General features: G+C 47.8%; 1 protein-coding gene and 1 long non-coding RNA gene across 3 annotated transcripts in view; one reads left to right on the forward strand and one right to left on the reverse strand.

Moving 5' to 3' along the window:
• The window catches only part of LOC104002919 (uncharacterized), a 152,464-nt gene that overhangs the window by 40,729 nt on the left and 92,287 nt on the right, over positions 1-19,448 (reverse strand). The window lies entirely within an intron of this gene.
• PIRT (phosphoinositide interacting regulator of transient receptor potential channels) lies at positions 3,485-19,138 on the forward strand. Its single transcript, XM_001153990.6, has 2 exons — positions 3,485-3,627; positions 15,820-19,138. The coding sequence occupies exon 2, from the start codon at positions 15,958-15,960 to the stop codon at positions 16,369-16,371; it is 414 nt and encodes a 137-aa protein (XP_001153990.1). The 5' UTR covers positions 3,485-3,627; positions 15,820-15,957; the 3' UTR covers positions 16,372-19,138.

The following is a 19,448-nucleotide window of genomic DNA, read 5'->3' on the forward strand; positions in this document are numbered from 1 at the left end:
ATCTCCTGACTTCGTGATCCACCCACCTCGGCCTCCCAAGTGAGCCATGGTGCCCAGCCAGTATCTACTCATATTTTATGCATTTATGACATATCTATCTTTTTTCTTAATTTTTTCAATATTTCTAGGCTATGCAGTTTGTATGTAGGTTTCTTCAAATTGTCACAAGTCTCAAAAAAGTCAATATATTTATGGAAGAAATATCCAGGCCAGGCATGGTGGCTCATTCCTTGTAATCTCAGCACTGTGGGAAGCCCAGGCAGGAGGATCGCTTGAAGATGGAAGTTCAAGACCAGCCTGGGCAACAAAGCAAGACACCATCTCTACAGAAAAATTAAAAGTTAGCCAGACATGGTGGCATGTGCCTGTGTTCCTAGTTACTCAGGAGGCTAAGGTGGGAGGATCGCTTGAGCCCAGGAACTTGAGGCTGCAGTGAGCTGGGATAGTGCCACTGCACTCCAGCCTGGAAGACAGGCAGACCCTATCTCAAAGAAGAAAAATTGCCAACATATAAGTTGTTCAAACTTGTGTTGTTCTCAAGGGTCAACTGTACATACACAAGGGAGACATATGAAAAAGAATGAACATTGATAATTGTTGAAGCTGGATTGTGGAAGTTCATTAGGTAACGTGCGCACGTGTGTGTGTTTAAAATTTTTCGTAATAAACACTTTTTATTTAAAAAAAAAAAAAACTACTCCAAGGAGTTTAGGGGATGCAAGTAGGGGACAGACAGACAGTCATCAAGAAGTATAATAGAGCAGAAGAGCGAAGGCCCAGAGGCTGTGCAGGGCCAAGGCCAGACTGACTGGATCAGCTAAATGAAGACGGGCTGGGTGCGGGGGCTCACGCCTGTAATTCCAGCACTTTGGGAGGCTGAGGCGGGCAGATTGCTTGAGCCCAGGAGTTCAAGACCAGCCTGGACAACATGGTGAAACCCCATCTCTACAAAAAAATACAAACAAAAAAATTAGCCAGGCATGGTGGTGCGCATCTATAATCTCAGCTACTGGGAGGCTGAGGAGGGAGAATCATTTGCGCCTGGGAGTCAAGGCTGCAGTGAGCCAAGATCACGCCAATGCACTCCAGCCTGGGAAACAGGAGTGAGACCTTGTCTCAAAAATAAATACATACATACATACGTACATAAAGATTGGCAGAAAGAACATTCCAGAAGGAGACAGCCCATGTGCACAGGGACGGATGTTCCAAATGACATGCCACTGCCCAAAAGTGTTTACTAAGGAAACCAATTCATCTGGTTTGCTTGGAACTTTCATGGTTTTAGCACTGAAAGTCCCACATTTCAGGAAATCCATCAGTACCCAGTGAGCCTGGATGGCTGGTCATCCTACCTTACCACTGTCTCGTGCAACACTGGACTGGCCAGGTGAGGGGGCACAGCGCTGAGCAGGAGCAGCTACAGGGTGGGGAGTTAGGGCACTGTGGATAAGAGGCTAAGAGCCATCCCCAAGCAGTGACCATCCCTGCTCCCATTCCCTTCAACACCACAGCTGCAGTAGCGGCCTCTTCATCCCGGGACACTGGAGTCAGCTGCCCAGGGACCATGATGGCTCCTCATGCCTCCTCATCTGTCCTGCTAGGAAGGGGGTCTGCAGACAGAACAGTTTCTACCCTGGACATGTTCTCCTCTGATGCTTGCTGCCCCTCCAATTTACATTTATATTTAAATATGTACTTATACACATGTGTATTATGTGCATATATATTATGTATATATTCTTTAAGCACTTGCTATGAGCATTTCCTCATTTAATCTTCATAAAAACTCTGTGATGTAGTAATGATCCCACTCAATGAATACATGAGGAAATTAAGGCCCAGAGAAGTAATTCGTCCAAGGCCAAATACAGAGATAGCAATATACCTCACATGGCTACCTCATGGAGTTGTATGGGAAATAAGTGAATTGCTATATATATAAAGTGCTTAGAAGAGTGCCTGACATGGAGGGAGTGATGAATAAGGGTTTAACTTAGGATGGTATTACTCTGCCACACTGCTGTGCCCTGCAGAGGGTGGGGGAATAGCCCGAACTTTGTAAAAATAAATAAATAAATCATTTGATTATTTGTATTGCGAAATAATTCACTCTAGGGTTCCTCTGCGAGCCAGGCCACTTGGTTTTACAAACTGATTTGAGTATAAAGTCAGAGGCACCTAAGGCAAAGCAACTCACATCCTCAAAAACCTTCAAAGTCAAGTTCCCCTGGACACTCAAGGCAGGCCTCTCCCTGCTCATTGCCCTGAGCAGAGACGCTCATCTTCACAGAGGACAGAGGGCGTACTCAGCCTGATCCCTCACAGCAGCTCAGGGGACAGGCTCATCCTCCTAGCTCTCTGCTTCTCTAGGCATGGATCACACAGCAACCTCTACAGAGCCTTCTAGGCTCAGAATCTCCTGCTCATTGCACAGATGAGGAACTCAAGATGCCAAATATGGGAGAGTCTCATACCTGCCTTGACAGCAGCTTCCTTGGATGGCTCCTAGGAAAGCCCTCCCGGCAGACCACAGAGGAAGCCCCTCAGGGTACTGTTCCCAGTAGCAAGGATGCCCACCCACCAGTTATCCTGAGGAACAACAGCTGCCCACGTTCTCAGGTTAGCGTGGGCCAGGGCAGAAGCCAGCATGCCTTCCAGAATCATAGGCAATTTTGCTGACCTCAGTGTATCCGTCAGCATCTTGAGAACTGGCCACTCAACAGCTCACACCCAGCTTCCCCAAGCACAGTCTGGTAAAGGTTTATAGAGGAGAAAACCTTTTCATCCTCCTTGCACTGATTTGCATCATTCTCTTCTCATCATTGTGGCAGCAGGCATCCCATAAAAAGCAACAGGGCACCATGAGGAATGATTGGAAGAGCGATGGGGAACAAGCTCTTTTGCCTCTATTTGAGATGTCGGGCCTGGGATGGAGGTAAGTCGTGTTGTGGGCTCCTGGCAGTTTGTAACATAGGGTGCCCACCTATGCATTGGAAAGTTCCAAGAAGTGTCCCTGCCATCTTGCAACCAAGGATGTTTTCTAAGTCTGCATGTGCCCCCTCCAACATCCAGAACACAGAGAGTTCCCAGATCAAATTATTAAGGCCTGCACTGAACAGAGCCAGTGTAGCCTGAGTCAGCCGGAGGGTCTGATCCACTCTTTGGCAACTCATCCCCACCACCATGGCCACCACACACCTCCACCAATCCAGAAACTCCAGGTCCTCTGATTTCTGAGCCTGGGTCAGGAGAAGCTGCCCTGCCCAGGCACCAACGGAACACACGCCTCCATGAAACTTGAAGACAGACTGCAGAGAAGCATCATGAATTTTTCACAAGATTCATCTAATTGTGGCTGAGCAGAGCTGAGAAAGCCACAGTCCAAGGACCCATGCTAGCAGCTCGCAAAGAGTTAACCCATTAGGCCATCGCCTGGTGAGCTCATCCATCCCTGCTGGAGCCTGCTCAGTTGCTGGGATTCACAACACACTGACTTCTGGACGTGGTCAGGGTGGCTTTCTCCGGCTGGCATGGACTTGAGCAGAAACTCATTGCCGGCTTCCTCCTTGCACGAGCACCAAGTGATTCCCAGGTCCCCCATCCTCCCCTGGGACATCGAGGACAGTAAGTAAGGAGGGAACGTTTCCCTCTGCCCTTCCTTCCATCTCGCTGGAGGAAGGAGCAGGTTTTAACTTTGCTTTGGAGCGTGTTGTCTTTAAACTGGGGTTGGAAGGCAAGCATGAACAACAAGCGGAGAAGAGGGGGCTATGCCCTGGAAGGGGGTGAAGTCAGCCTGGAGGCACTGCCTGCTGAGGGTCTTGGCAGACAGTGGTGGCCAGAGGAAGGGGGGCTGCCCCTTGCTGTGTACCGGGAAGAAGGGAATTTGTGGGCAGAGGGCTGCTTCAGTCCTGCGTCTATAGCATCCAGCCTTCACTCTTAGCAGCCATTGTGGGAAGGGCTGGGCAGGGACTCTCCTCCCAAATCTAAGTGGAAGAAGAAGCAAAAAAGCCAGACAGTAAAGTGCAAGGCCACCCCCCAGACCCCGGAGTACATGGGTGGAATCTCGGACCCCAGCCGTCCTCCTGAGCACCCTGTGTCAGACCTCTGCAGCTGCCAATGTCTTCCTCTTGCAGCTGTGGCAGGTGTCTGGGGCAGGTGCCAGAAAAACAAGGTGGAGTGCGTTGGTTGCCTCGGGAGTTTTATCTCAGACAGGGGGAACAAGGCAGGCACATGCAAACATGGACAAAGACGTGGCTCAGTCAGGCAACTGTGTGCCGTGAGGACCCTGCATCCGGGTAAAGCCAGCCGTGGTCACACACGCAATCGCCCGAGCTATTTTTCTACCCTGTCACTGGCCAGGGTCTGGGCACCAGCCGGGTGGCCCAACAAGGGAGGTGGGTGGCACCCTCTAGGTTGACTGTGACCTTTGGGAAACTTCCCTTCCTAGAAGCGCTATGAGCAGGTGACAGATGGGTGGCTATGGCCATGGTGACAGCAGCGGCTTACTCAGAAACCCTCTAGCTTCTATTAGCCCAGACACTTGGCCCCCACTCACCTTATCAGAGGGGTGGACAGTCACCAACTGAATGTCCTGGTGAGGGGAAGACAGCACCGCCAGAGAAGATAAGGGACCGTGGGGACGACCACTGGCAAGCTGGAGCTGGGTGGGGCCTTAATGGGGACTCCGTGAGGGAAACAGGAGGACCCTCCACTTCTTACCACTCTGGGTCTTCCACATGAATAATACATGGTGTTATTCCCACCACTTCCATCCTGCCTTCCCCGCTTCTCCCCCAGACTCCCCTCGCTGGGCCCAGCCTCCCAGCAGTGAGGTAATGTGTGCCTCTCTCCTCTGCTTTCAGCTCTTGCAACTTCCAGAATAGCCCAGGTGCTATCAGAGCTCTCTAGATGGTGGGGCCTGAGGGGCAGAAGCTCAGGAAGGGCCAGATAACTCCAGGCCCAAGCACAGCAGCACAGCGGGATCTCTTACAATATTAGGGGTGCCAGATGTATTGCCAGATGCCCAGTTCAATTTGAATTTGTCAAACAACAAATACATTTTTTGCATGTGTTGGTCCCATGCAATACTGGAACATTCTTACATGAAAAAAACCATCCGTTGTTGATCTGAGGCTGAACTGTAACTGGACACCTTGTAGTTTTATTCTCTAAATCTGACAACCCTATTAATACCAACTGTATTTCAGCACGTTCGAAGGAGGACAGCACCAGGGAAAGGCTGGGGAGTGAGTTCGGAGGTGGAGATGTAAGGTATAGGGTGGTAGAATGCAAGGAAGGCGGTGAAGAAAACAAGGAGAAAAAAAGGCAGGGCCCTCTCCTTGAGAAAGCATAAATAAAAGAGCAGGATTGGCCGGGCGTAGTAGCTCACGCCTGTAATCCTAGCACTTTGGGAAGCTGAGGGAGGTGGATCACCTGAGGTCAGGAGTTCGAGGCCAGCCTGGCCAACATGGCAAAACCCCGTCTCTACTAAAAATCCAAAAATTAGCCAGGCGTGGTGGCATGCACCTGTAATCCCAGCTACTCAGGAGGCTGAGGCAGGAGAATAGCTTGAACCTGGGAGGTGGAGGTTGCAGTGAGCTAAGATCACACCACTTCAGTCTAGCCTGGGCAAAAGAGCGAAACTCCATCTCAAAAAAAAAAAAAAAAAAAAAATCAGGATTTGGAGGCTGGCAGCTCTGAGCCTGCGCTCCTAGCTGCAAAATGGGAATGATAATAGTATTACCCTCCTAAAGCAGAGGATTAAAAGAGACTCCCCAGGCGAAGAAAGTGGCACATGCCAGGCATCTTATGTTGGATTTGTGGCATGGTGACAGTGGTGACTTTAAGGCCACTGTGCCACAGGCCCCTTGCTGGCCTCTTGCTGCTTGCTGGCCCCAGCTCGGGGACCCCGGCGTCCTTGGCAGCTGTAACCAACAGTCCTAGGCCTACCTCCTCAGCCAAGGCTGCAGTTCTGTTCACTATGTCCCACTTTGGGCATCCTCCTCACTTGCTTTTCCCATAATTTGAAAATAAACGTTAAAACCGCCCCAAAGAGGGGCGGAATAGACTTGAACACAGAGTCTGGAGCCAGGCTGGCTGCAAAACTCACATTCCAATCCAGATGCTCTCCTCATCTGTGAGTCATCTTGGGCAAGTCACTTATACCTCTCTGATCCTCAGTTTCCTCACCTGCAAAGTGGGGCAAGAATATGGCTTCCCCAGAGGAGTGACTGGGTGGGAGGATGAAATGAGGCAATGCAGACAAAGCATTTGGCGTGGCTCCCACCACACACTAAGCATTTGATAAATGGTAGTTTTTATTATTGTATAAAAAGCACCTGCCCTCCCCAGCCGCATGGCTTCTTTGGCTTTGGAGAAGCAGCTGAGGTACATTGGAGATTTTTGTAGGAACTTCGGCCAGCAGAAGGAAGCCTGCCTTGGCAAGGTGAGCGGTCACTTAGGCCAAAGAAGGGAGGCAGGGAGGAGTTGGTCAGTGTGTCCTGCCTTTGCCCCTTCACAGCTGCCTCCATGACGCCTTGTGAGCTACTTCCATCCTAACACCTGGCTGTAATATCAAAGGGAGATTTTTACAACCACCGGGTGGGAAGGAACAGGACCAGTGACTTGGTAAAGCGGTGCTAGTCAGGTTCTAACTTTCTGTAGTTAAAAAAAAAAAAAAAACAACAACAACGCTGGGCGCAGTGGCTCACGTCTGTAATCCCAGCACTTTGGGAGGCCAAGGCGGGCAGATCATGAGGTCAGGAGATTGAGACCATCCTGGCTAACACGGTGAAACCCCATCTCTACTAAAAATAGAAAAAATTAGCCAGGCATGGTGGTGGCGGCGCCTGTAGTCCCAGCTACTAGGGAGGCTGAGGCAGGAGAATGGCATGAACCCGGGAGGCAGAGGTTGCCGTGAGCTGAGATCTCGCCATTGCTCTCCAGCCTGGGCAACAGAGCAAAACTCTGTCTCAAAAAAAGAAAAAGAAAAAGAAATGCACAGATCTAACAACACCATATTGACAAATGGGTCCCTCATGCAACCCCCACCAATGTCACCGCATAGAACATGTCCATCGACCCTGGGAAATTTCCTCGTGTATCTTCCAGTTGGTTTCTCCTCAAGCCCCACGACCATTTTCTGAGCTTTGCCACCTTAATTAGTTCTTAGCTGGCTTCAGAATGCCAGGTAGATGGAAACATGCCATATAGGTACTCTTTCATATCCGATCTCTTCCACCCAGCATGTCTGTGTGGCTCATCCATGCTGTTGTGCGCTTCAGAAGTTAGCTCCTTTCTACTGCTTAGTAACATTCCATTGTGTGATTATACAACCATTTATCCTTTCTTCTGTTGAGGGACATTTGGGTTGTTTTCTTTTTCTTTTTCTTTTTTTTTCTTTTCTTTTTTTTTTTTTTTTTTGCTATTATGAATAAAGCTTTTATGACTATTCTTAGAGAAGTCTTTTTGCAGACATGCCTTTTCATTTCTCTGGGACAAATAAATATTTGGAAGTGGAACTGCTGGGTCAAAGGGTAGACGTATATTTAACTTTGTAAAAAACAACCGATTTTACATTCCCACCAGCTCGGGTTGTTCCACGTTCACACCAACCTACGGTATTGTGAGATTTTCACATTTTATCCATTGTAGTGCATGTGTGGTGATGTCTCGTTGTGGCTTTAATTTGTATTTTCCTGTTAAACATCAATGTCAAGCACTTTTTCCTGGGTTCCTTGTTCACTTGTTATATTGTAATGAGTTTATTTAAACATTTGGCCCATTTTAACTGGGCTCTTTGTCTATTAATCATATGTAGCATTGACAGATACTTTTTTTTTTTTTTGAGATGGAATCTCGCCCCATTGCCCAAGCTGGAGTGCAGTGGCGAGATCTCAGCTCACTGCAACTTCCATCTGCCAGTTTCAAGTGATTCTCGTGCCTCAGCCTCCCGAGTTGCTGGGATTATAGGTGTGCACCACCACACCCAGCTGATTTTTTGTATTTTTAGCAGAGACAGAGTTTCACCATGTTGGCCAGGCTGGTCTCGAACTCCTGACCTCAAGTGATCTGCTGCCTCGGCCTTTCAAAGTGCTAGGATTAGATTGCAGGTATGAACGACTGTGCACAGCCCAGATACATATTTTGTAAATATTTTGTCACAGTTCAGAGTTTGCCTATTCATTTCCTTCATGGTGTCATCTAATGAGCAGGCATTTTAAATTTTGATGATATCTATTTTATTGATTTTTTTTTCTGTCTCTATCTTGTCTACAAAATCTATGCCTGTCCCCAGGTCACAAAGATTTTTCTCCTGTGGTTTCCCCAAAAATCTTTATAGTTTTACCTTTTACATTTAGGTTAGACCCAGGATCCAGCTCTAGTTTTTGTTGATGACGTCAAGTGGGATCAAGTTTCATTCTTTTTTCCATGTGAATATCCAGTTGTTCCAGCACCATTTGTTGAAATGACTTTCCTTTCCACGTTGAATTGCTTTGATGCATTTGTTGAAAATCAATTGTCCTCTGTGTTTTTTCCACCCTCTTCCCTTCCCTTTTCTTGTCTGGCATCCCTGTCCCTACCACATATCCATGTAAGAGGTGAATAAGTTATTTCTTTAAACCAGGAAGTGGGCCCCGAGTTATACAGTCAGGGATCATCACTCCGGGGTTCTGGGCCTGTCAGGTGGATCCCCAGACCCCCTCTCATCCTCTTAGCACTAAGGGTCTATGCAGTTGATTTGACCTTAGAGGTCAGCAACTACCTAGGGAAAACCAGTGCTGTTTGGGGGATGGAAGGTCACAGAGCTCTAGGGATAAATCTGCTTATGGAAAAGGGAAAGGAATCATGGTTCACACTGAGGCTGAGACGTATCCAAGTCCATGTTCAAACTTCCCTAATTATCCCCAGTGCCTTTGTACAATTGGCTTGTTCTAATCAGAATCCAAAGGAAGGAATGTATTGCATTTAGTTATATCTTTTAATTGTCTTTGTTTAAGCATTTTATTGACATAGATTGCACACACACAAAAACGGTCACAACTCAAGTGTACTGTGCCAGTAGTACACACCCTTGTAGCCAGCTGCCAGGTCAGGAATCAGAACATAGCCAGGTGTGGTGGCTCACGCCTGTAATCCCAGCACTTTGGGAGGCTGAGGTGGGCGGATCACGTGAGGTTGGGAGTTCGAGACCAGCCTGACCAACATAGAGAAACCCCATCTCTACTAAAAAATACAAAATTAGTTGGGTACGGTGGCACATGCCTGTAATCCCAGCTACTCGGGAGGCTGAGGCAGGAGAATCACTTGAACCCAGGAGGTGGCGGTTGTGGTGAGCCGAGATCATGCCATTGCACTCCAGCCTGGGCAACAAGAGCAAAACTCCGACTCAAAAAAAAAAAAAGAATCAGAACGTTGCCAGCACCTCAAAAGTCCCCATTCCAGTCACTACCCCCACCAAAGGCAGCCACTATCCTAAGCTCTCATAGCATAGACTGTTTTACACATATTTGAATTTTACGGAAATGAGATCACATCGCATGCATTCTTTCTCTGTCTGGCTTCTGGTTGCTGTATAGTCCCAGACTGGCACTGTTTCTTGGTGCCAGCCTGCAGCCTGCTCAGCCTGGTTGTGTACTGTAATTAAGTCCCCACCCACTAACTCAGCCTTCTGAAGCTCCAAACTGGCCTCCAGGGGAGAAGGACCCATCCGCCCTTCTCCAGTTGCTGCCCTGCAGGCGAGCTGACATTCAAATCTGAGGTGAGTCCAGGAGGCCCTGCAACTCCAGGCTTCTCCTGCTCCTCCATAGGCCCATCCTCTCTGGGGCCTCAGTCCTTGCCCAGTCTGGGGCATCAGGACCTTAAAGGAAACTGAGTATACTTATTTTTTAGGGCTGCCATGACAAATTGCCACAGACTTGGTGACTTGAAACAACAGAAATTGAAGGTCTCACATTCCTAGAGGCCAGAAGTCTAAAATTAAGGTGTTAGTGGGGTTGGGTCTTTCCGGAGGCTCAGAGGGAGAATCCACTCCTTGCCTCTCTCCCAGCCTCAAGCAACCCTTGGCATGCCTTGGTTTGTAGAAACATTCCTTCCATCTCTCCTCTGCACATAGCCTTCCCCTCTGTGTGTCAAATTCCCTTCTCCCTTCTCTTAGAAGGAGGATGCCAATCATTGGATTTAGAACCTACTCTCACTCAGGATGTTTTAATCTCAAGATCCTTATCTTAATTGTATCTGCAATGACCCTTATTCCACATAAGGTCACATTCTGAGGTTCTGGGTAGACATATCTTTTGGGGGCCACAATTCAACTCCCTACAGTGAGTGAAGGATCTCCTGAATCACACAAACCAAACTACCAGTAACTTAATTGAAGCGGAAAAGGGTGGTTCTCACTGGACCAGCCCCCTGAGTGTTACCTTGTCCCCGACAGAGCTGCAGCATCTGGACCACGTCCTCTGAGCAACTGCCAAGTGCCAGGCTGTGAGCCAGGTGCCGTGGGGTAGAAGATGAGGAAGCCCAGCCTCTATCCTGAATTTTCAAGCTAGGCAGGAGGAAAGGCTGGCCAGAGCAGCCTTTGATCCACCACATTGATCTTGCCCACCCCAGGGGACCTTTGCAATGTCTGGAGATATATTTTATTGTTGTTTATTGATGATAACAACAGGGAGGAAGAGGTACTGTTGGCATCTAGTGGGTAGAGGGCAGGAATGTTGCTAACTATCCTACAATACAAACATCCTACAATCCTATAGTCTGCCACAGCAATCCATTTTCCAATCCACAATGGCAACAGTGCCATTGTTAAAAAGCCCTGGTATACAGAAAAAAGGGAATTTTATTGGGGCTTTAATAAAATGTTATAAAACTCCTACAGCCCATGAATTGGTGATTTTCTGAAAACCTCAGTTTTCAGATTTCAAGCTGATTCATTACCTATAGACTTATCTGAAATAGCTAAGAAAACTCCTTCATTTTATAAATGGAAAAACAGAGACCCAGAAAGAAAATAATTGCAATGGCAACAAAGGCCATTTCCTGAACACGTAGAATGTGTCAGACAATATAGCAGTGTTACTTGAAATTTGACTGTCACCGCAACCCTATGAGGTAGACACTCCATTATCCCTGTTTTATATGGGGCTCGTAAGGCTCAGGGGCTGAAGTAACCTGACTGAGGTCCCACAGCATGTAAGTGGCAAACTGCGTTCAAATTGTGGTCGCTCTGATGCCAAAGACCTGGGTCTTTCCATCACAAGCAGCTTCTGCAAGTAAGTTTAGTGACTTGCTGGAACTGTGAATAAGTAGGCTTAATTCTTCCCAGTACAGAGTTCCACTCACAGCCCTGCCCTGCCTGCCTGCCTCTGTTTATAGATGCTCCTTGCCTTTTTCCTGGTCACAGTTACAGAGAGTAGTGTGGGAGGGAGAGGAGGGTAGGCATTCCCTCTGCTCAGGGGAAGAGAACTTCTTCTCTTTCAGTCATTGCCTAGAAGTGCCTCCCTGCCCATTCACTCTCCCAAAGACACATCCTCCCTCCCAACAAATGGATAGTTGCTTTTCTTTGGGATTTCATGGACCATTGCAGATAGATGATGATAGATAGATAGATAGATAGATAGATAGATAGATAGATAGATAGACAGACATCTACATAGTGGCCAATTTTTTTCTGAGCAGTTACTAACAAAACCAATGATCCTCTTCCATCATAATTATTTCATAAAATGAAGACTATTCTAATGCCAAGGAAGGACTCCACTCCATTACATTATGATCTCAGAATAAAAAATAGTCCTTCAAACTGAATAAATGTAACGTTATGAAAAACTTACAACAGAATTCTTCTTTCTCACATCACGTGGTGGTCAATGTTAGGGGGTTATGAATCTAAGTCATTCTGTATTCATTGAGAGATTATTTTACTACAGGATGGAGCCACAAAGTGAAAATCTCAAGATTCTTGTAGTTGAGGAACCTTTGGGACCCATCTAGACTAGCTGCTGTGCAGTGCAAGGAGCTTTGAGGCCGAAGACCTTGGCCTGATGCAGGGGTTGGTATAGTTCGCCAAGCTCCTAAACCCCACTGGGCATCAGTCTCTGCCCCTAGAAAATGAGACTGAACTAGCGACCGCGTTGCAGAGCCAGAAAGAAGGTCTTAGTTACTTCCAGCAAGGCCCATTTTCCTCTCTCAGAATCTACAGTCCAATGTCCCTGCAGTGGCCCCAGCCTCCAGTTCAACACTTCCTGTTCCTGAGCCCCCTCACTCCCAGATGGCAGCTCCCAGGAGCAAGCCCTTCCCCTGCCCAGCCCCAGCTATCTCCTCTGGCACCACTGAGAATCACTGCATTTAATTCCTTCATCACAACCTTTCCAGCCTTGGGAAACAGCCATCATATTGCCCCATGTCTTCACTGAAAAGGGATGGAAATGACTACTGAGAAAAATAAATTCTGCTGAAGATGATCAAACATCCTCACATGAGACCAGATTGCAGTAACCAGCACAAAGTCTCCTAACAGCTTTATGAACCCATCCCTACCCCCAAGCCCACAGGGGGGAAAAAAATCACTTTTTAAATGGCTACTTTGCTTATGCAAATATACCACAGGCTCCAAAGGGAAGCACACACTGGGTGCCTACAGTTACAAAAGCACCTTGTAATATTTTCAGAGTCTTAGGAAGCAGAGATCCAAACTGTAACATTACCAAGGCCAAATTCCGAAGGCCTTGGTTACAACTCCTATTTCCCCCTGTTAATGGTGAGGGATCTGTAACTGCTTGTTCTAGAGAATGGAATCATTATTCTTGGGGTCAGGGAAGACACTAGTTCAGAAAAGTTCAGGCCTGAGCAGTGAGGGTTGGAATGAACAGGTTGGAGGGACTCCGCTGAAATTGACGTTGTCGGAAGGATTGAAGGAGAACCCATTCAGTAAAGGACTCCTCTCTGTGTAACATGTGTCTGGAGCTGGTGGCTCCCAAGCCCTGATACATGTTACATTTATCTGCAACCTGCCCCTTCCTCTTGACCAAGGTTTCATGGTGACCAGGATGAATAGCCCACCTTCCCCAATACAATTTTTTGCTATGGAAAGAAATCTCCCACATCCCACTCATAAATAGAGATATTTGTAAATGCTGACGTGAGTGGGGCGTGAGTAGCCCAACAGGAAACAGAAGAAGAAGCCAGAGGAGGAATCGCAGGATTCTTGGCCAAGAAAGAAGGTAGAAGCCAAGGTCCAGAGGCCAAGGTCTCCCTCTTCATCTGAAGAGGCAGAAAGAGCAGAAGCCTCGGAGAGCTGCTTAAGGAAAGTCATCCCAAGCAGGCAAGGGACCCTCAGAGAACAGCCAGAGAGCTTGAGGACTCGGGGCACGGGAGGAGAGAGCCTGTGGGCTCTGTCCCAGAGAGCAGCAACCGCCTGAGCTTACTGCAGGGGAGGCACCAGGCTCCTGCTAGAAGATAAATAAGTGTGTAAGTGGTTTCTATATAAGTGGAGCAGGTCCTGTGTTTGTCCTTAGCAACCAGTGGAAGGAAGAGGAAGGGAAAGAAAGGAGAGAGAGTTGTTCATTTACTTACTCATTCAATTAAAGATGTGTAAAATCTCTGGGGTACAAAGCACTGTACAGACACCTTGGAGACATCTGAAAGATGAATCAGGGCAGTAACTTTGTGAAACCTCCAGGCAGGGAACCTGGGCTCTCTCAAACAGAATCTATCCTCAGGAAAGTATCTAATATCAGTCATTTACATCTTATTATCTTGTTGTAAATATATAGACCTTTGCCTTGAACCCACATTTCTGATTATGAAATGAAAGGCTTTAATCTAGGCTGGGTGCGGTGGCTCACACCTGTAATCCCAGCACTTTGGGAGGCTAAGGAGGGTGGATCACCTGAGGTCAGGAGTTCAAGACCAGCCTGACCAACATGGTGAAACCCTGTCCCTACTAAAAATACAAAAATTAGCTGCGTGTGGTGGTGGGCACCTGTAATTCCAACTACTCAGGAGGCTGAGGCAGGAGAGTCGCTTGAACCTGGGAGGCGGAGGTTGCAGTGAGCCAAAATCGCACCACTGCACTCCAGCCTGGGCAACAAGAGCAAAACTCCACTTCAAAAAAAAAAAAGAAAAGAAAAGAAAAAGAAAGAAAAGAAAGAAATGCTTTAATCGGACATTAAAAGAATTTGAGAAAGCACTGGTCTAGTGAAGTATTTGGCGGGCAAGCAGTACTTCTCTGCAGCCCAGCCCTGAAATTGCTCCACACGGGTGACCATCTACCTCCCCTGAGTCAGGGTCAGTGATGAGGGAGCCCCAGTGGCTGAGAGCTATGCAGATGGGCTCTCGATTAGACCCTGGGGTGGGCAGTTGAGTGAGACTCCATACCTTTCCAGGCCTGAGAACAGGAAGCTGGAAATTGGCCTTGATGTAATTAACATGGAGGGTAGGGAAGCGTGGCGTTTAGATTTTAGAAGGTTGCACTGTGGGGGCCAGGCACAGTGGCTCATGCTTGTAATCCCAGCACTTTGGGAGGCCAAGACAGGTAGATCACCTGAGGTCAGGAGTTCAAGACCAGCCTGACCAATATGGAGAAACCCCATCTCTACTAAAAATACAAAATTAACTGGGTGTGGTGGTGCATGCCTGTAATCCCCACTACTCAGGAGGCTGAGGCAGGAGGATCGTTTGAACCTGGGAGGCGGAGGGTGCAGTCAGCTGAGATCACCCCATTGCACTCCAGCCTGGGCAACAAGAGTGAAACTCCATCTCAAAAAAAAGAAGGTTGCACTGTGAACCTGTGACATCACTGTCCTCTGCTGACAGAGCACGTGAAAGCCCAGGCTGCACGAAACGGTGTTCTCCAGACTATGCATAGCCTGGTAGGAGTGACAGGGTTCAAATCTGAGCTCAGGCTGTTCCTTATTATGTGATCTTCAAGAAGTTGCTTCACCTCTCTGAAGCTTCACTATCTCATCAGTAAAACAGGACTAATGCCTAATTCACAGGTTTATTGTCAGGTTTCAATTTAATAAAGGAAGTGTTTGATGCAGTGTCTGGCACAGGACACACATGCAGAATTTATCTGTAAAGCATCACTCTTCTAATAGACAAACGATATCATGTATGGAGTACTTGCCATATGCTAGGCATTATTTCAATGCATTACATCCCTTAACTCACACCGTTTTGAAAATTCTATGAAAGAAGTAACATTATCCTCATCTTATAGATAAGAAAACTGAGGCAAAGAGAGGTTGAGTAATTCCATCAAGATCAGAAAACTAGAAAGTGGTTGGGTCTGAAAATAAAATGCCATTCAACAAAATATAGCTGGCCGGGTGCAGTGGCTCATGCCTGTAATCCCAGCACTTTGGGAGGCCGAGGCAGGTGGATAACTTGAGGTCAGGAGTTCGAGACCAGCCTGGCCAACATGGTGAAAACCCATCTCTACTAAGAATACACAAATTAGCCAGGCTTCATGGCAGGTGCCTGGAATCACAGCTACTCAGGAGGCTGAGGCAGGAGAATCACTTGAACCCGGGAGGTGGAGGTTGCAGTGAGCTGAGGTCACGGCCACTGCACTCCAGCCTGGGTGACAGAGGGAGACTCCATCTAAAAAAAAAAACAAGCAAACAAACAAACAAAAAACTATAACTATAACTTGTTTGTTTCTAAAATGGCATCACTGTTCCTTGTTTTAAATATTAAAAGCTATTGAATAAAATGTTATAATATTTATCTCTTGCAAGAAAAAAAAATTATACCAGCTTGGGTGGTTTCTTATTTACGTGAATTTCATTTCATTTTCTTTTTTGGCTTCAGCACAAAAACCTTGTTCACCCTCCACTGAGAGTGGGGCTAGAGATGGATGCTGAGTACAGGAAGGGTGTGTGAGGATTCCTTTGGCTCCACTCTTGTTTCCAACTATTGCCGGTCCTAGGCGCCCAGTCCTGAGCAACCATGACGATGGAGACTCTCCCCAAGGTTCTAGAGGTCGATGAGAAGTCTCCAGAAGCCAAGGACCTGCTGCCCAGCCAGACCGCCAGCTCCCTGTGCATCAGCTCCAGGAGCGAGTCTGTCTGGACCACCACCCCCAGGAGTAACTGGGAAATCTACCGCAAGCCCATCGTTATCATGTCAGTGGGCGGTGCCATCCTGCTTTTCGGCGTGGTCATCACCTGCTTGGCCTACACCTTGAAGCTGAGTGACAAGAGTCTCTCCATCCTCAAAATGGTAGGGCCTGGCTTCCTGTCCCTGGGACTCATGATGCTGGTGTGCGGGCTGGTGTGGGTGCCCATCATCAAAAAGAAACAGAAGCACAGACAGAAGTCGAATTTCTTACGCAGCCTCAAGTCCTTCTTCCTGACTCGCTGATGGTGGTTTCCACATCTCCCTGCCACCTTGACTGGGAGAAGATCTGATGACCAACATCCGACATCCCTGTCTCCTCTGTGGGGTGCCATAAAACTGATCCAGGAAAATGCTCTTCCTGACCCTGTGGGGAAGATAGAGCTTGGGGCTCCACCCTCCATGCAGCCGGGAATGTTGCCAGATGTATCCACTTGATCTCTATTCTGACTGATGCTTCCTTGGATCCCGGCTGTGGCCTTCCCTTTGGTCATTCTAACCCCCTGCCCCTGCATCCAGGCATCATTCATCCAACTCTCTCTGCCAAGTGCAATGCATGCTGGGAAATTCTTCGAGGGTGGGCTATGCCCAAGGGAGAACCTCATGTTTACATATCTGAGTGCCAGAGCTGGATTCTTCATTTGCATACTTCTGGAACCAAAACTGACCCACCGAGGTCCTTTACAGAGGAGGGAGGGATGGCTGAGCTCTGACCCATTGGGTTTGACAGCCCTAGCTCCCTTAGCAGACTTTCAAGATCACAAGTATCAAACATTCCAAAGACTGAACAATGAAGGGAGGCCTGGGAAAAACACTCTCCAAGATGGCACGTGCCCCTGGACATGACAACATGACTCTAGGGGTTAGTCAGCTGAAGAAGTTTAGTTCCTAATTATATAATATTTACATCAGAGGCAGTGGGGTAGGCTAGGGGATGTCACTGTTTCCGCTTGACCTTATCTTTCTCATTGACCACTGTCTTCTCTGAACTTGATCATTAGCCAAGGACAAAATGCATGTTGCCCTAATTTCTTTCCTACCCCTGCATCTATCTCTGCATCTAGAACAGCTAAATGGAAAGATACAGAGGGATCCTGTAAGGTTGTTTCCCCTTTCACGTCCATCAAGATCAAAATTGAGAGAATCAAGTTCCATATCTGAATGATCTGTAGGTTTCTAGAGATGGAATTCACGTCAGAAAATTCCAGCTTCTGTTATCCCTGCCCCCACCCACCATAAAAGCCAACATTTATTAAATGTCGCACTCTGGGATAAGCCCTGGCTGGGGGCAAGACACGGTCCCTGCTGTCTTCTTGCTTCCCGAGGTGAGAGAGGCAGCCAAGCCAACTGGCGAAATGTGGGTGGGTGTGGGAACACAGGCGGTGTCTACCCTAGACTTGATAGAGGACGGAGAAATTCCTGGAGGCCATGTCCTCCAACCCAAAAACAAAAGGAAAGATAAGAGTTACCAAAGAGGGGGAAGAACGGCATTGGAAGCAGCAGGAGCTGCTATGCGTGTGCAGGAGTAGCTTGGGGAAGGAGAAGCATGATGGAATTAGGAAACTGCACGGCCATTTGTCTGACCTCCCAGATGTTTTTACTTCATCCCTCTCTTGCCTGGCTTCCTACCTCTTCACCAAGTGCCTAGCGCAGCTTCTCCTGGAGGCACATTGAGGGCCTCCTGGTGTCTATGGTAGAGACGGGAAGTGGGTTTCCAGAGGGCCTGGCAAGCAAAGAGTCCCTGAGAAGTAAGTGCTTCTGTAACTCCCTGTGGCAACCAAGAGGCCCGTAGGTGAAAGAACAGAAGCAGTACCTGTGAGGGAGCCAGCCATGCTGCCCTAGGCCAAAGACCCCTGGAGAGCATTTGGTAATGAGGTGTGAGAGGAGAGCATCCTGCACCAGAATCACCCTTGTCTTGAGCTAATTCTCTTCACTCCTCAGCCTTGTGGCCTTCCCAGTCACCATGGCCCTCCAGATATCCCCATCCTGCATGGCAGTTCCATATGCAGAGCCAGAATCCATCCTTGTTCCTTCTGCATTGTGAGAAAATCCATGGAGGCAAGCACTTGTGTCATGGGGACCACCTCTTACCTGACCCACCTACGGAGTCAGAGTTTGGGGAACTCATGGCCATTGAGGCTCACCCAGGATGGCCATAGCCTTCATGGAGACCCATGCCAGGGTGGCCATGTCTCTAGCTCACCTCTAGCCCTGCACATAGGTGGTCAGGACCAATCTTGGGAGTGTTGCAAGTGCTATGTCGTTAATTGTAGTTTTAGTGCCTCAGTGACAAACCTTGCAGATCATTTCCCTTCTTCTGAGATAAATGCAGATTTGATGGCCCTGTAATATTACTCTTGCATTCCTTGATGCATTCTTAAATGGGAGCAAATGGGGTGGGCTCCAGATCACTCACTGGAAACCCACACTCCAGGTGCCTCATTTCCTCTGCCCAGGAGCTTGTAGCCTGGGCACAGCTATATGAGGAGGGCCCATTTGGATACTGCTATCATGGATGTCTTAGTGGAAGGAAGTTTAGGGATAACCACAACTCTAGAAGTCCAGGTTCTGGACTCAATTTGCAGACTCTAGCAGTACCTGCCTCCATTCCCTGCCCACTCAAGCTAGTTTCTCAGCAAAGAGAATATGAGGAAATATCCCCAAACATCGTCATCCCCACTGGGATCCTCCACATGAGTATGAGCTGGAAAGTTTCCAGGGTCACACCGAGGCAGGACATTTTTTGCCAATGCCTGTTACCCCATGGAAGGCTGAGGTAGGGATGCACCTGATCTGGAAATGCAGCCCAGGTCAGACTCCACATTTCTGCAACAAAGCATCACCTGCAATGACTCTTTTCACGTCAGTGGGTCAAAGGACAGAACCAGCTTCCATGTTTTAGGCTCACTAGATTGTATCATGCTCCCCATGGCTATTCTGTTTGGGAGAATTTGATCTAACCCGAAGCCTAAAGGAATCAATGTAATGTTGAATTGTATTCTATGTAACACTGTCTGCTGTGTTTTCATTCTTCTCTTCAGGAATTTCAAGACCATGTCCACCAATTAATTCATCTAAAATGCACCCCACCCTCCACTGCCACACATCCTTCTCCCCAGATTGCTGCCTGGGAGAAAATGGACAGGATGGATTTTGTGCATGGTTCCTCAGGCATCTTGTAGGAGCTGATGACCCTACTCTGAGATGCTGACGGGGCAGAGACCAGCAGCTTCCAACTCTTTCCATCCTCACAAGCCAAGTATTGAGACCAAAAAAAGAGATATCGAGAAAGAACCATCCAGAATGAATCAGTGTTTTGGGGC

The sequence above is a fragment of the Pan troglodytes genome, chromosome 19 (genome assembly GCF_028858775.2).
Source record: "Pan troglodytes isolate AG18354 chromosome 19, NHGRI_mPanTro3-v2.0_pri, whole genome shotgun sequence".
NCBI classification, from domain to species: Eukaryota; Metazoa; Chordata; class Mammalia; order Primates; family Hominidae; genus Pan; species Pan troglodytes.

Bases quoted from the DNA above. Each gene is read 5' to 3' on its own strand.
- PIRT (XM_001153990.6), top strand. From the start codon at position 15,958: ATGACGATGGAGACTCTCCCCAAGGTTCTAGAGGTCGATGAGAAGTCT.